Below are 17,734 nucleotides of genomic sequence, written 5' to 3'. Positions count from 1 at the left end.
TCTGGTAGGTCTCCTGTTTCCTGAGATTTGTTATACACCATCGAGTGCATGCAAAGTGTTTCTGCCCTCTTTGTTTTAGCATCCATGATGAGAGTCCATCAGGTCCAACAGCCTTAGTCATGTCTAGATCTAGATGACACCTCCTAATTTCATCTTTGATAATTTCAATATCTGCCAAGGCTGCTTGGTGTATCGCCACCCTCTTAGTTCAGGGACTTCTCCTTGCTCTCTTGTGAAGACCTCCTGGAATCTCTTGTTCTTCACACACCTCTTTGTCATTCTCTGTGTACCCATCTTCTTCCTTTCTCAATTTCATCACTTGTTCTTTCACTGATGTTTTCCTTCTGATGTAGTTGTATAGCAGTTTTGTTTAGGTCTTGGATATATTTGCTGTCATTTTCAAACTGCCTCTTTGTTTTCTTCGCACACCAACGTGTGTGTGTGTGCGTTTGTGTGTGGGTGTGTGGGTGTGTGTGTGTGGGTGTGTGTGTGTGGGTGTGTGTGTGTGTGTGTGTGTGTGTGTGTGTGTGTGTGTGTGTGTGTGTGTGTGTGTGTGTGTGTGTGTGTGTGTGTGTGTGTGTGTGCTCACTTGGTTGTACTCACCTAGTTGTGCTTGCGGGGGTTGAGCTTTGGCTCTTTGGTCCCGTTTCTCAACTGTCTGTCAACTGGTTCTTAACTGTCAATCAACTGGTTGTGTGTGTGTGTGTGCGCGTGCGTGCGTTCGTGTGAGCGAGCGTGTGCCCCCAACATGGCGGAAATGCTGTTGGTGAGATCAGGTGTTAACTCACACTCTTAATTACGCTATTTACCGTGAACTGGCCAGGTCTCGTTCACAATTATACTCTCACTCTTAACTCTGGTTCATATACGATCCTTGTATTTATTCACGGTAAACTATTCACTTTGCAAATTATCTAAATGATTTGCAAGAAGCCTTCCCCATGATGCAAGATGGTGGCACCCCATGGTGGCGCCTCTAATGGGTAGCTATTACTACAGTTTCCTCTTTTGGAAAACTCCCAAATTAAGGTGTAAATATTGGTAATTATTCGTTAATTATACACAACCAAACTGGCACTTCCCGAATTCACCCTCGGACACTGACCTAATCCAGTCAGGGGTATAAAAGTCAGGAATATTGCTCACTCTCTCACTCTTGCCACCACTACCAGGACGTCAGCACCACCACTGCTACCACCACCACCACTGCCACCTCTACCACTACCACTTCCACCACTAACCACTACCATCTCCACCACCACCACCACCACCACTACCAGAGACCTGACAAATATCTTGATCAATCCCACGTAAGTATTAAAGTTAAATATCTTGATGTCCCTCGCCTGGGTGAGGAAGACTGTTGCACTCACCCACACCTCCTCAAGGCCTTGACTAACACCTGGTTTCCGTGCTATACCAAAATTATTTCATGATGTAGGAAATCAAATTATTAAAAGTCAGTTATTAGAGTATGCAAATAACAATAAATTCCGAGGTTCTCAGATGCCAACTGACAGTTTAATGGGAACTGGAAAGTTAAGTATAATATTAGTATTATCAGGTAATTTAATGGACTTCCCTGGAGACGGTATCCACTCATGAAAGTGTATATCAGGCAGGACGCGAAAGATGTTTGGCTGTGTTGGCATGGTGCTGGCAGCAGCCGCCGCAGCGGTCGTGGTGGCTGACGTGAGGTCCGGCCACCACTTCAGGGAGGACAAGCCTACTCCTCAAGGTACCGGCAAACATATTTATTAATCCTGCGAGTGTTCAAGTCTGGGTTAATGTTTGTTTTAAGGTCTATCAACCTGTGATAGGTTATTCTGACCAACCAGCAATATACTTTAGTATTGAACAACCCAGGACTAAAGTATACTATTAGCAAAGTACACCTCTCAATATATGTATAAAAGTTATGCGTAATTCTAAAACTATTTAAATTTATTTTGATTTTTATAAGTTTCTTTTTTTTCCAAATGACAATTAAAAATATGCAATATAAGGAAATAAGTATTAGAAAATCATATTTCCTTGATAATTTCATAATTTCGTGTTAATTAAGTTATGATATTGATGGAAGATCACATCACGATACATATAGGCTTCAGGGCACAGACGCCTAACATGATACCTTAACCAGTGTCCACAGTGGTCAGAGCATTGTGGGAACTCTTGCATGTGTGCGAGGAAAGCTGTGAATAGGAAAAAAATTAAGCTGTGAATGATTGTTACTATAAGAGCTGCCTGACAAAGGTCGCTAGGCACCTTCTCCTGTATTAGTTATGTCCAGCTCAGCGTCTCACCTCTCCACAGACCTTCCGCGGCTGGCGTCTCTGGGACACAAAGTCAGCCCCTTTTGGTTCACCATCGGCAAGTGGGTATATTTGTATGTTATTGTTATGTGCTTGTACCCGAGTGGCCATAAGGCCATTCTGGTGCGTCCCTGTGTACTCTTAGAGAGATGGATGAAGGAATCACACTAATGCAACCAACTCTTTGTACATCAAGATGTTATATCTGATATCCACATAACTAAACCTGAAGACATAACGCTCCTAAGAGCTCCTCCTTGGGTGAATGCTATCGACGAGGTCCTTGGTAAAACTATTATTGTTCTGAAGAGGGTGGATAGGAAGATTGATTGAGAACATTGATGCTCACAAGGCACTTTACCTCCTCACCTGATACTTGTCTCTCCTCAAGTTCACCTACATTTTTATAAGTTCAACATCTCATGATAGCTAGGTGAAGAGGACCACTTACTGATATCCGTGTTAGAAAATTCCTGATTATTTCTCTCAATAACCTACCATGAAAACAAGCCACCTATCTTATCAGAGTCGAGGGCCTCGTTATTCGCACAGCCAACCACATAACTGTACCAGCCTTCCTGTTCTCCTCTCCAACATCTAACAGTCTAGTGAAGGAAATCATACCGGATTACTTAGGTAACTTAGCGGGGATTTACGATCCCAGTTTTACGCTTTGCACAACTAAGTTGGCTTCTATCGCAGCCTCAACTCTCCAACCACCTCCATCTAAAGTCCACAAGCAGTCCAGATTGGACACCCCCATCATAGACACTGCATCAAGACAGTGTCTCGATGCTGCACCATCATCATGTGAGATTGCGTGCCAATAGTGGTGGCAGCTCCCCATGTGGGTGACTTCCTATTAGCGATCCCTTCCCCATGTCAGCAATAGGCACGCATTTCAGACTGCAGGTCCATCGGATTGCGATGAGTCTCTGCCTTGCTGTCTGTTGTTGTTGTTGTTGTTGGTTTAGATAGCTACTTGGAACGAATAGTTCCAAGTTGTACGGGCTATGTTGGGCCCGTAAGTGGAGGCTCCTTAGAGCCATTATTTGTATCAATAGCTGATACTAGAGAACTGGGGATGGATCGGGCTGTTCATAATGGATTTCAGCCCCAGAGGGCTGGCTGTACCAGTTATAAAGCTGGTGGATAAGTGCAGACATGTAGGTTTTCCGTTTTTCTTTGCTTGAGACATCCCTTGCTGCCCTTGTCCACAAACACCTAAATTAGGTGTGTAGAAAGGCAGCCTTTCTGCCCTTGTCTACACCGAATATAGGTGTATTTGCAGGGAGGTGAAGGCTGACAGGTGCAGTCAGCATAGATTGCTCTGCCAATGCACATGGAGTTAGTATTGTTCAGAAGAGAGAGAGAAATCCCGCTACCTAATGTCCAGCAACTCTGCCAATTCTGTGGATCTCAGACAGGATCACAGTGCACTCCTAATAGAACGGTAGGCAGTTGATGTGGGACTACACATGTGTACAGGCTTGGCTAATACTAATACCAACATAGACTTCAGCATTGCACATCCAGGCCATACTGCTGATTCCACAGGGAATCAGCCAAGTCCTGTAAATACAGGCTGGATCATCATCTTGTCCCCCATTGCTTCAGAGATCCCATGGTGCCTTAGGTAAGAATCCCACTAATTTGAAGGATCTGGGTTCTAGGCCCATCGAAACTATTAAAGATCCAAAAGCTGCCAGTTGTTTTTCCAGCACCTCAGCATGGAAATACAGAGGATAAAGGCAGGAACCATGAATGCAGAGTGCAAAAACCTGAGGAGCTTTACGAAGTCGACAGTCTATGACAATCAACTTTGGACCTTCTGTGTAACCAATGTTGTAACCCAACTCTTGTAATAAGTTTTAAATAAAAAATAAAAAGATATGGTTGATGAGGACAAGATGCAAGTGCCCGTGGAGCCTCACGAGGCTTCCCAGGGTGCTGCATACTCTCTTCTCTAAGGCTCCCAACAAACACAATCAAGTGTAGTACCAAAAGTAAAAAATGTAATATATATAAATATATAAAATATAATTTACTACACATTATATTACTATTATGTGTATTAATACTGTTCCTGATTAAACAAATAATGTATTTGACACCTGATTTCATGCAGAAGTGCCTACTGAAATATATATATTATTATTTTTTTCTCGCAAAAACGTTTACTTATCATACTTTTTCTTGCTGCGGTGATGGTGCCATACTTAAGGAGCGCCGTTAAGCAGATCAACAAGAAAGATGTGTCGGTCCCGGCCACTGAGCAAGTCGCTCGCCAAGACGGATTTGGAATTCCTGTCGTACCCCCTTTATCTCTCCTTAATGATCATGACCTTAACACAATAGAGAAACATCACGACCAAGTGATTGATAACAGCCGTTGGTACGAGGAGGAAGCCCCGGAGGATAAGGAGGAAGCCCCAGGGTACGAGGAGGAAGCCTGGCGGCCACCCATCAGAGACCGTGAGTTGAAGGTTACTCAGAAACTGCGGAGTTCTGCAAAATCTGTTTTATTTTTATCCAGTTACTTCGTGTTTACTGCCACATTTGTTAACTTGTATGTCTGAAACATCTTCCCTCTTAACACCCCATGACACCCCTAGCTACACCCACATGATACAGGTACACCCACATGACACAGGTACACCCACGTGACACAGGTATACTTACATATGAAAGGTACACTTATGTTAGGCATTTAGGTTCTGTTGGCAATAATTCTCGGTAAAGCAGCAGCCGAACCCCCCCCCCCCCCCCCAAGACGCATTAATGAATTTTAACATATTGTACAAACAAAAGATTGGTTTTATCACATATAAATTAATATTGGTATATATTAGAGTTCTATGTATTGTTAGGCATATGTCTGTTTAGGTTTGGTGTTAGAAGTTTGTTCTCAATTATTTGCATTTGAATTTGTGACTCGAACAGAGGACGTCAGCAAAACACTGTTCGAGAAATGTTCATTGGCACATGAAATGGTTGGCATTTAGCTCTTCCTTTGCCAGAGGTCACTTAAAGACGCTGCTGCGTTTTTGCTCGACTAGGCTTGAAATTAGGAGAGGCCTATGTGATTCTGTTGTTCGGCCGCAATTTTCATCAACTACCCAGAGTTCACAAGACGCCTGACATCTTATCCTCTGGGATCACAGTGTTGAGTCTTCCAGTTGATTCCTGTGAGGTGTAGAGGTCCGGTGCTTGCCTCCCAGTAGCAGGTACTTAACACCAAGTACCTTCCTAGAAGTGTGTTACATGCCGCCAGGTACAGTTGTTTCCCACCGACAGGCGAGGCGCAGCACAAGGCTTTGTGTTTCCCTCTACACTTGAACGCCGGGTAACATCCGACACTAGCACTGTCGTTTCCCATAAAAGAGCAAAAACAGCAACCAGCTGCCAAACTCCTGTTTATGAATAAAGCAATATGCATGATTTGCACCTAATTTCGTTAAACCTTTTTTGATTCAGTACTTCGGTTCAGATCGCACTGATCTAAATGCTTCACCCACATATTGTAAATACAATTACCAACGGAACCAAAACAACCTATCCTAGGCCAAACAATACACAAAACTATGATATCCAAAACTATATTTCTTAGATAATATATAACACAGTGCGTCGAAATTGACAAATGCGTCTGTGAGGTCAGCAGGAGGTAGGAGGAGCACAGCCGGGGCCGGGTTGGCGCCGTCAGCCTGGTCCTCTGGTGGTGGTCGGCCTCAGGCGCACTTCACTCTACTTACCCAACGGCGTGATGAAAGGCCGCATTTTCTCAAATATTATTATATATTATAGATTTTTGTTTAGTTATATATAAAGTAGGTTAGCGTAGGTGTTTTCGTTCTGTTAGCAATTATTTGTGTTATAGACTGTATAGAGGAAAGAACTTTCCGAAAAACAATGCTCGCTAGGCAGGTGGTCCGGGAGCTGGAACACAACACAGCTTACAAACAGACGCAGCCATGGCGTGTCCCTCCACTGCATGAATAATACACTTGATTTATTAGCTTTCTATGTAAGTACATACATATGTGTTTCTGTGCAACAGCGATGTACGAGCCACAGACAAACTTGGAAATCTCCTCCGTTAACAGCAACAGGATCGTCAACGGGGAACTGGCAGTCAAAAATGAGTTTCCTTGGATGGTAAGTTATGCTGTTTTTTAATTAAGATATCATCCGTTCAAAATAGTCCTCCTATTAGTTGCGATTTTATTCTGTTATTATTAATTCTGTTGTTATTAGTTCTGTGATACAAATTCTTGTACATATAAATTATAATCCACACTTCCGTGGAATATTCTTGTACTTATATAACTAAATGTCCCTTAAGCTCATGTTACTAGTTTCTCACATAATATGAAATAATATTTATCATTCGTTAATGAACGTAAATTGTGATGACGGCCTCCACGTATGTCATCTGCTGGTGTAGTGGGAGCTGCGCGTGTCTCCTGAGCGCTACACTACTTCCAGTCTTTCTCTGATTTAATGTTATTTCTATCATCATATTACCTTACAGCTCACAGGATCCGCATCCCGTGAGGAGCTTATGTGTACGTAACGTCCTGCCAGGATGTTCTTACTGGAGGTGATAGAAGATAGTATATAAATGCATATGCGGGGCCTCATACGGCTTCCCTGAGTGCCGTATAGTCTCATCTCAGAGGTGAAAGGTCCTCCCACTAATATAACTTAAGCGATACCCCTCTGTATGATTATATATATTTGTGGTTGGATTTGTGAAGACCCTTAGTTTCAGAAAAGAGAAAAGGCAGTCATAGAAGACCTTGCGGTGTCTCCGTCAAAGTTTAAGAACCCTCCCCATAAATATTTCTCTAACCCAATATTGGTCTCCTGTGTGTTCCCAGAGCTACATTCTCTCTCCCATATTATAACACTTTAACAAGTGTTCACATTTTTATTTGTTTATATCTAGGTTTATGTATTAATTTCATCTTTTTTCTTGTGTTTTGTGTGTGGGTGCAGGCATTTCTGTACATACAGTGGAGCGACAAGTTGAAGCGGATGTGTGGAGGGAGCCTCATCTTCTCCGACTGGGTGATCACTGCTGCTCACTGTGTCCTCAGGTCACTCTACGTGTCTTGTATCCTCTCACTAACGCACAACACAACAGATATATGCTTATATATACAGGTGTATATACCCAGCTTCTCGGTGTATATACACTGAGAAGTATACCCAGCTTTTCGGTGTATATAGGGACAGTGTACTTCCGTCACAAATGTATTTGACTCTGTCCACGGTATTTTCCTACTCTACACAACTTTTCTTGGATATTTTCCTTAGCACTTGTTCACCCTAATAGCAGTGAGTCTCTCTGTGGATCTATAGTGACTCACTGACGCTCTCTCTACCTCTGTACTGACTCACTGACGCTCTCTCTACCTCTGTACTGACTCACTGAGGCAATCTCTTCCTCTGCACCAAATCACACAATAATATCTTAGTGCACAATTTTATCGCTAAGGATTGGTAAGTTTCTTACCTCCAGAATGTCTCCCAGTTCGTTCTCCCTGTAAATCTATTTTAGAAAGTTTTTGATTTTGCGGTGTGTCCCTCTTTAGTGGGACAGAACCTTAGCTGTTCCTTCGTACATTTTGCCTTATCTTGGCTTTCATCTTCACCAGGTAGTCAGAAATTAGGAGAGAGAGCTGGTCCCTAGCGGGCTCCCGTACTTCACCGTCTAAACTCAGCTTGTGTTCTGGGTAAAGCTTCTATCTAACATCCAGGCGTGACGGAGACTTTTGAGCACGTTTTCTTAAACCTGATTCCTCCGTTCACCTAGCAGTAAATAGGTGCCTGTGAGTTAGGCAACTGTTGTGGGGATTGCATCTTGGGGAAGGTCAGTGGTTAGCTTAGGGGGACCTCATTAACGTAATAGGCATAAACCGAGGATGAGAAATTATCTGCTGTGTTCCACTCTTTGTCTCTGTGGTTAATGTCAGCAGTGATTCTGAGCTTCCGGTGTGACCTGCCGGCCATCTTGGCTGCCCCTTATTGTGTACCTCAGTAAGCTGTTAACAGCGATGATCCTGCCTGGGTCTTGTGCCCAGTACACCTCACCACAGTACCTTGCCTAGAACACCTCACCAGTACCACAGTCTTCCCTGTCTGCTATATTCAGAGGCTCGTGTATACAGTTGCCACGGGAGACATCTCCCGTCACGCAGGGTGTAGTCGCACCTCCACAGATCTCTAGTATCAGCTCTTGATACTGGTAATGGCTCAAAAGGGCCACCACTTTCGGGCTATTCATGCCCGTGCCACCTTTTGGGTGGCTTAATCTTCATCAATCAATCAATCTATACAGTTGCTTCTTCAGTGTGTATACTCACCAAGTTGTACTCACCTAGTTGTACTCACCCTAGTTGAGTTTACAGGACGGAAGATCTACACTTAAGCCCCACTTTTCGAGCATCACTGGTTCAATGCAGTGACACTTTTCGCTCGTGTTTCTTATCATATTTACTTTTGAAGTTGTGTATTGAATTGGCTTCGACAACTTGTTAGTCTAGTCCGGTCCACTTCTTTACGGCTCTTAGACTGACAAAGTTCTTCCTGACATTCCTGCGACTCGTCTGTGTTTGTAGTCATGTTCTCTCGTTCCACTCTTCCTTAGTTTGAACATTGCGTCAATATCTACTTTGTCAATCCCACTTGGTATCTTCAACCTCATTATCATGCCGGTCATATTCCTTCTTTCCTGTGTGGACTTACCTTGTGTGATACCTGCATGGTGGGTGTGTGTGTGTGTGTGTGTGTGTGTGTGTGTGTGTGTGTGTGTGTGTGGGTGTGCTAACCTGCCCCATCTCTCCCCGGACAGGTTCAACGACACCAACAGCCTGTGGACACCGCTGGTGCAGGTCAACCTGGGAACCACTCAGCGTAATGTGACGGCTCCTGTCTCCGTCATGGCTACCAGGATCGTTATCTACCCGACCTACAGTTTGGACAACGATCTTGCCCTTATCAAGTTGGTGTCTCTGTCTGTCTGTCTGTCTGTCTCTCTCTCTCTCTCTCTCTCTGTTATTTACTAATCTTTCCTCAATGGGAATAAATGTCTTCCTGTAAGTCTGAGTTCGACTTTACTGAGTTAAGTAGTAAGGACGGCCTCTAGCCTCTCCTACACAAATGATATATTTATTTATACATTTGTTGTACTTGCATTTTATTTATTTATTTTCTGAATTTTGAGTTTAGATTTATTTTAAAATATTTGTAAAAGTATGTCATTTTTTAACAATTTTCAATGATCTTAACATAAATAATTTTATTTGCACATTATGTTAATTATTATGTAATTGTCTCACAACAGCACAACAAATTACAATCAAAACTTCCTTTTTTTTTGGTAAAATGAGATTGGTGATTAGTTCTTAACATTGATGGAGTAAAACGGACATTATGTACTTACAACGGTACACGAGAGCAGTAACGGACGGTCCGTGGGGTCTCCCGCAGGTTGCCAAAGCCTTTGAACGTGACAACACAGGTCCGGCCGGTGCTTCTCCCGCTCCGGAACTCCCTGGGGAGCAGTGTGAACGGTCTAGCCCTCAGCGTCGCCGGCTGGGGCAGGACCGAGGAAGGTGTGTGTACTCGCCTATTGAAGGAATATTTAGGTGTTCATCTAATTGTGTTTGTGGGGGTTGAGCTTTGCTCTTTCGGCCCGCCTCTCAACTGTCAATCAACTGTTTACTAACTACATTTTTTCCTCTCTCCACACCACACACACACCCCAGGAAGCAGCCCGTAACAGCTAACTAACTCCCAGGTACCTATTTACTGCTAGGTAACAGGGGCATTCAGAGTGAAAGAAACTTTGCCCATTTGTTTCTGCCTCGTGCGGGAATCGAACACGCGCAACAGAATTACGAGTCCTGCGCGCTATCCATCAGGCTAGGAGGGCCCTACAGGGTGGGTGTGTGTGTGTGTGTGTGTGTGTGTGTGTGTGTGAGTGTGTGTGTGCGCGTGTACGCAATTACTGATCTCAGCATCCCACGAACCACATGACAAAATCCGTCCTGTCCCCTTGACACATATGTGTCAGAAGACTCCCTTCCTGACACATGTTTCAGAAGTTTCCTTCCGTGACACACATACACACATATGTCTTTGAAGCCTCCCTCCTGACACATGTGTCCCACCAGGGGTGCTGAGCAATGACCTGAGGAAGCTGGATGATCGTGTGGGCATGGACCCGGGGTCCTGCAGACTGGTCTTCGGTCCAATTATCACCGCCCACCACTTCTGTACCACCAGTCCCAACGTCAAGCACATCTGTATGGTACGTGTACGGCTCTCTGCTCGGTATGACAGTGGGTGTCTCTCTCCCTGTATGGTACGTAAAGGACTATCTGGACCAGAACTCGTCAAGCATTTTCCATTTACGAAACCTGTACGTCTTTCGTAAGTCATAGCGACTTTGTTTACAGTCATCAAGCAGTTTAAGAGCTTTGGAACTTCTCCGCCCAAGCTGATCTTTGTCATAAACAGCTTCTAGTGCATCGGACCTGGTAAACTATTTTGTAAATGTAAACAATGCTGCCAAGTTTGAGGAAAGATGTACAGGTTTCGTAAGTGGTTTCATAAGTGCACGTTGAATCCTGACTGGTGGTTTCAATTAAGGGGTAATTGAAGGGGTTCTCTGGTTGCAGGGTAGATTTATCTGGTAGATGAAGCGATTCCAGGATCTCTTAAGTACTCACGTAACTTTACAGCTCCAAATTACGATCTCTGGATCTCTTGTGGTTCCATCATGGCGCCGTAGTCGGTATTTATTAAATAGTTAACGATCTCCGACGCTACGAAATCGTCGTGAGCTGAGTGCAGCTCACGTTGAATCATCAACGTTGAATCATCGTCTCATCAACGTCGGGGGGGGGGGGGGGGGGGGGGGTGACAGGACACATCGCTGTGATTTCACGATACTCATCTTGGGGTAGATGTGATCCATTCATCACGCAACACGCATTTATCTGGAGATGAGAGGCAAGATAAATTAACATTGGGTCCATCTAACAAGTCCGGCTGGCGTGAGGCTAACTCCAGTAGCCTCGGAGAGTATTGTCATAATGGTTGGACTACCCAGACTATCTGACTTCTTTATGTGAAGCAATATCACCCTCGTGAGTGATTATTGGTGCCCCAAGATGCACAGAAACCATTAACAAGAACTGAAGCTTCCAACATGCTACAGAGAATCATACAAGTCAACACGACTTTTTGCATTTAAGTCAGGAGAGGCCGGACATCGCCAGCATTGTTCAGAGATCAATTATTTTGTGCAGTTAACACTGGCTTGAGTGGTGATAACACACCAAGTTTACGGGCTCACCATAGCCCGTGTTACTTGGAACTTTTTGTTCTATTCACCAAACTCATCCTCTTAGACCTAAGATAATTCCATACTTTTCCTCTCAAGTTTAAGATAATCCCATACTGTTGTGGTGTCCGGCAGGGGGACTCCGGAGGACCTGTGATGGCTGGGAACGGGTCCCAGAGGGTGCTGCAGGGAGTGGTCAGCTTCGTCGCCACCGCCAACTGTACCGGGACCTACCCTGATGGGCACACCGCCGTCGTCTACTTTCTTAACTGGATCCAGAACGTCACTGGAAAAGTAATTAGTTAAGAGTTCTCTTTGGAGCTTCATGGAACACTGCGTCATCCCCTGGTAGACTGCGTCATCTTCTGGTAGACTGCGTCATCCCTTGGTAGACTGCGTCATCTTCTGGTAGACTGTGTCATCCTCAGATCCGTTCTAAGAGCTATTTACCAAAAAGTGGCTTAAATAATTAGAACTTCATTCGTTCCGTCCTGTGTTCCAAGACCACATATCAACAGCCTACCAAGTTCAAGTATGTTTATTGAGATAAGCAAGAAATACATCTCAAAGGGATAGAGTAGCTTAGGCTATTTCTACCCCCCCCCCCCCCCCCCCTCCAACAGCCTACCAAATGGGGTCCAAAGGTTATTCAGCCTCCTGGCACACGTTGGGACCAGATAACATCACAATGTTCAGGAGACCAACACTGTGTCAATGAGACCACCAGGTTTTCCAAAGGTAACCCTTCAGGAAGGTCACCTAGTTCTCCCAGTAGTAGATCAAGTGAGCTTCCAGAGACGTAACACAAGACCTTAGTGAGTTATGTTACAAGATTCTGTCACCGTCCGCATGACCTTTACTTACTCCCTTATATGTCACGTCCTGGATGATGTCATGTCACGTGCTGGATGATGTCATGTCACGGGCATTGAAGTTATGTAAATGATCTTTAATTTGTAATCTATATTTAGTACGCATTTTCCTTCCACAACATTGTGTAGTCTAAAATTAGCACCTGTATTTTGCTCTTATTATTAAATTACTGCATTGAGCATTTGGTTTTACTAACTTTACCAAGAGTAAAACAAAAATCGAATGAAACACTGCATGTAGATAAATGGATGTACTCACCTAGTTGTGCTTACGGGGGGTAGAGCTTTGGCTCAACTGTCAATTAACGGGTGTAAAGATTCTTGAGCCTATTGTGCTCTATGAAAACTATATTAGAAACTGTGTATGGAGTCTGCTTCCACCACTTCACTTCTTAGTGCATTTCATGTGTGTGTGTGTTTGTACTCACCTATTTTTGCCTGTAGTGTCGAGCATTAGCTCTTGGACTCCGCCTTTCTACAGTTAAGCTATTTCCACTCTGGCACTTCCCCTTTATGTGTTTACATTATCGTAAAGTTCCAGAAGATCTGTTAGACATGATTTCCCTTCTCTGGGCCCAAGTTGGTGTTTGTTTACATACTGTACCTAGTTCTCTGTGTGTGTGACTAGTCTTAACTTTATGTATATGCAGCTCATCCTCCTTTTTAGGTAGTGCTTATAGTAACGACGAGGACCAGCATGCATACATTGACGTAAAACACAATTAGAAAATAGAAATCGGTTCTACTGAATTTGCACAACCGGAAAAGTTTGAACTCATGTTGCAAAGAAAGCCTAACCTAACCTTCCTAAGCCTAATAAACGCTATCTGAGGCCTAATATAGTACATATATGTGCTATACTACGCCTAGGAATATTTAAGTTTGGTTTTTACCATTATTTTTCCGGACTATAAAATGAATAGTACAAAATTCTACTATTTAATTGTCCATTACGTCAATATGTATGTACGATGGTCCACAGGTTACAAAAGTACCGTCTAAGCAGGAGGATGAGTTGATACAATTATTTATTTATATACAAGACGGTACATTGGGTTAGAGAGAATATATAGCATAGTAAAGCCACTAGTACGCGCAGCGTTTCGGGCAGTCTGCGTGTACTACATGTGTCTGCGTGTGAGTGTATGTGTTGCTGGGGACGTCTTTGGGGACCAGAGGTTAATATAGCACTTACCTAGCGCCTGACAGCTGGGTGGACAGCGCCTCGGATTCGTAGTCCTGAGGTACCGGGTTCGAACCCCGGTGGAGGCGGAGACACAAATGGGCAAAATGTGTCTTTCACCCCTGATGCCCCTGTTACCTAGCAGTAAATAGGTACCCTGGGAGTTAGACAGCTGCTACGAGCTGCTTCGTGGGGAGTGTGTAACAAAAAAAGAGGCCTGGTCGTGGACCGGGCCGCCGGGACGCTAAGCCCCGAAATCATCTCAAGATAACCTCAAGATAGATAACATAACCTCAGTCCCTGCGGCTTGTCCCGTCACTTGAGGGACTCCAGCACCCCCGCCTCAACAATAACACTTATCATCTATGTAATACGATGTATAGCTACTTATCAGTCTTTTACATAAGAAGAACTTCACTTTTCTCTCGTGATGTAATCAATAGTCTCAGTAATCTTTGGCTCTAATCATCATCTACATGATTGCTCCAAGTAGATTAATATTATATGAATAATTCCGTTATTATCACATTATATATATATATATATTATATATATATATATATATATATATATATATATATATATATATATATATAATATATATTGTGACGGGAAAGTGTTGGAGTGTAGATGTTCGGCAGTCCTCCAATGGCAGGTGTCAATGCCTGGTCACACATATAAAAAAAAGATAGACTGCTTGCCTGTTGTCTGTGGTAAGTGAGAGGGAGGAACACGTAAAACACAAAGTATGAACAATGAAACTTTAATATATTTACTTTAAACATAAATGAAAATAAAGACAAATCTCGGGGGAATGAAAAGTACAATTAAATAACAAAGATAAATGCAAAGACAATGTGAGACAATATTATAATGGTGAAATAATAAAATGGTGCTGAGAATATCGGCTATGGCTGAGACCTCCCTTCGTATGCAAGCCAATAAGCTTAGTATGCCAGAGAGAGATGTCAACTCTAAGAGCACAAAGAATATTCTGAAGTCGATAGCTGGTCAGGGCTCCGACGTCGATTCAGGTAGATGACGCGGAGGTGCAGTGTGCAGGTGCGCGGTCGGCGAGTCACCAATCAGGAGCAGGCAGGCTGGTATGGGTAGTTTGCTGGTTTGACGACAAGCCGGCGTGGAGTAGGGGGGATCTTGGGTACGTTTTGCCTCCTGGTCAAAACGTTTTGTGCTACCGGTGACGTATCTTGAATGTAGCATCTTATACTTGTAGAATTGACGTAACTTTTGGTAAGGAAGAGCAGGCTCAATCTCTCTTGAAAGATTATCGTCACAATATATATATATATATATATATATATATATATATATATATATATATATATATTTACTGTCACAATATATATATTGTGACGGTAAACGATGGTGGTCGTGCAGTCTGTAATGCCAGTCACAAAATATTAAAAAAAAAAATAAACTGCAAAAGATGTCTTCAGTGTGATAAACTGTAGGATAAAGCAGAGGGAAAAAACATTTAAAAATACTTTACTTTTAAAATAAATTAAACAAATTACAAAAAATATCCAGGCTTGGCTTTAATTCAAATTGTGTGAAACAAACAAGATGAACAATCAAATTTACGTTACATTAAGGTGCAAAATAATATACGGTGCAGAATACTATGAGCCAGTCTGACTAAATCCGCTACCACACCGAGATGTGTTAACAGGTCTAATCAGTTGAGCACTCAGGAGTAATCTGAATCCTGGAGAGCTTGGTAGCACTATTTATACAGAATATCGGCCGAGCAGAGGGCGCTGATGTCTTCTTTAAACTATGAACCGGCTGTTAAACTGCTAGTTACGGAGGGCGTGGGCTCCCAGCGACCCAGGTGCGAGGTGGGGTGACGGGCCGTGGTGCGAGAGGGGGACTGGTAGACTGTCTAGACGTCTGGAAGTAGTTGTTGTTGTTGTTCTTGGCTGCAGTTATTTATTACATAGACGTTAATGAGTAGAATAGGTGATAATGGGGTAGGCCGAATCTCTTCCTAGAGATTTTACCATGACAATATATATATATATATATATATATATATATATATATATAATATATATATATATATATATATATATATATATATATATATATATATATATATATGTATGTGTGTGTGTGTGTGTGTGTGTGTGTGTGTGTGTATGGCTCAGCCATACACAACTGCTCTAGAAAAACAATTGTACTCCAGCATACACAACTGCTTAATTAATGCACTCTGCTTGAGCAAGCAAGACTGTGCGTAATACACTCTGCTCAATATGCTGTACTCAAGCACCCGCAACTGCGCTCTTGTAGACACAACTGCGCTCAAGCAGACATCATTTGCTCACACCCTAATTAATTAAACAATGCTCACTATAAAACACTCATGAGTTCATCTCTTTGAGATCCTCAGGAAAATATACTGCTTCTCTACAAGCTGGTAAACCTCTAAGTTTACCAGCTTGTATAGGAGTTCTACAAGCTGGTAAACCTCTAGGAATTACCACAAATCAGTTATGATAACATAAAATAAATACACTAGAATAATAATGACCGAACCACGCATCAGAAGATGAAGATACGACAGGAACGACGAAGAAAGTCATTTCATCATCTTCTGAAGTGTTGTTTGGTGATGATACCAGCCTCATCGACTCATCGTGAGCCGATGATGAGTTGTGACATCGTCTGCGTATTAATCTGTAAACTCAGGTATGAGTTTATAGGTACCAACTGGCATCCTCCGTTATCGATGCCTGGTACCTGCCGCTGCCAATATATGGTTACCTTTTTTAAGTCCACTACGGGCTCGCCATAGCCCGTGCTACTTGGAACTTTTTGTTCCAGGTAGCGAATCTTAAACAACAACAATTGTGAGTGTCTTTAGCGTTTAATGTACTAGTGTAGTGGGTGGCTGCGGCACAGGACGGGACCCGCAGCCCCAACCTATGAGGGACTAGTTTATTGTGCACCCGGAGTCCATACCTAGTTATACACAAGAAAAAGTTAGAGAAGATTCAGAGTTATGCCACCAGGCTCGTCCCAGAACTAAGAAGTATGAGCTACGAGGAAAGGCTACGGGAGCAAAACCTCACGTTCCTGGAAGACAGAAGTGTAAGGGGAGACATGATCACCACCTACAAGATTCTCAGGGGAATTGACAGGTTGGACGAAGACAAACTGTTTAGCACGGGTGGAACACGAACAAAGGGACACAGGTGGAAACTTGGTACCCAGATGAATCACACAGACATTAAAAAGAATTTGTTCAGTGTCAGAGTAGTTAACAGGTAGAATGTATTAGGCAGTGATGTGGTGGAGGCTGACTCCATACACAGTTTCAAATATAGATATGATAGAGCCCAGTAGGCTCAGGAATCTATACACTAGCTGTTTAACAGTTGAGAGGCGGAACCAAAGAGCCAGAGCTCAACCCCCGCAAGCACAACTAGGTGAGTACACCTTTGTATACATTATATACACAAGTGTAAGTGTATACTCTCTAATACGATACAAAACACAAGATATACGATACAAGATATACGATATAAGATATATACACAAGTATGTGAATATATTATATCGTATCGAGATCCTCTCAAGGTTGAGTTACTGACCTTCTCGGGATACAACATCTTAACGGTTGCTTAGCTGCCGGGTACATATTTACTGCTAGGTGAACAGATGCATTAGATGAAAGGAAACGTGCCCAGCCATTTCTGTCCCTCCCGGGAATCAAACCCAGGCTCCCAGATTGTGAGTTGAGAACAAAGCGACTAAAAAGTACATACATAGTTGATTTACTAACATAAAGTTAGATTTATAGACAGAGGTAGTACGTAGTCTCATTGTGTGTGTACTGTACAGTGGTTTAGTTAACGGGGTGTTTATCAGAGGTAGTGACACTAACCGGACCCCCCCCCCCCCCCCCCACACAAACACAACCACCTCACCCAAGGTTAGTGTGCTATAAATAGTTCATTGTTTTTGTGGCTGCATTAGGCTT

General features: G+C 43.1%; 1 protein-coding gene across 1 annotated transcript; it reads left to right on the top strand.

The window, feature by feature from the left end:
* Positions 1-1,621: 1,621 nt before the first annotated feature.
* Positions 1,622-12,461, top strand: LOC123760553 (brachyurin-like). Its single transcript, XM_045746242.2, has 9 exons — positions 1,622-1,738; positions 2,317-2,377; positions 4,540-4,790; positions 6,376-6,473; positions 7,317-7,417; positions 9,175-9,324; positions 9,813-9,937; positions 10,499-10,635; positions 11,809-12,461. Exons 1-9 carry the CDS (start codon positions 1,633-1,635, stop codon positions 11,977-11,979), a joined length of 1,200 nt encoding a protein of 399 aa, XP_045602198.1. The 5' UTR covers positions 1,622-1,632; the 3' UTR covers positions 11,980-12,461.
* The last annotated feature ends 5,273 nt before the right edge of the window (positions 12,462-17,734 follow it).

Source organism: Procambarus clarkii, chromosome 39 (genome assembly GCF_040958095.1).
Source record: "Procambarus clarkii isolate CNS0578487 chromosome 39, FALCON_Pclarkii_2.0, whole genome shotgun sequence".
In the NCBI taxonomy this organism is placed as follows: Eukaryota; Metazoa; Arthropoda; class Malacostraca; order Decapoda; family Cambaridae; genus Procambarus; species Procambarus clarkii.
Note: the sequence above shows the minus strand (reverse complement) of the source record. Positions and strands in the feature narration are given on the sequence as shown.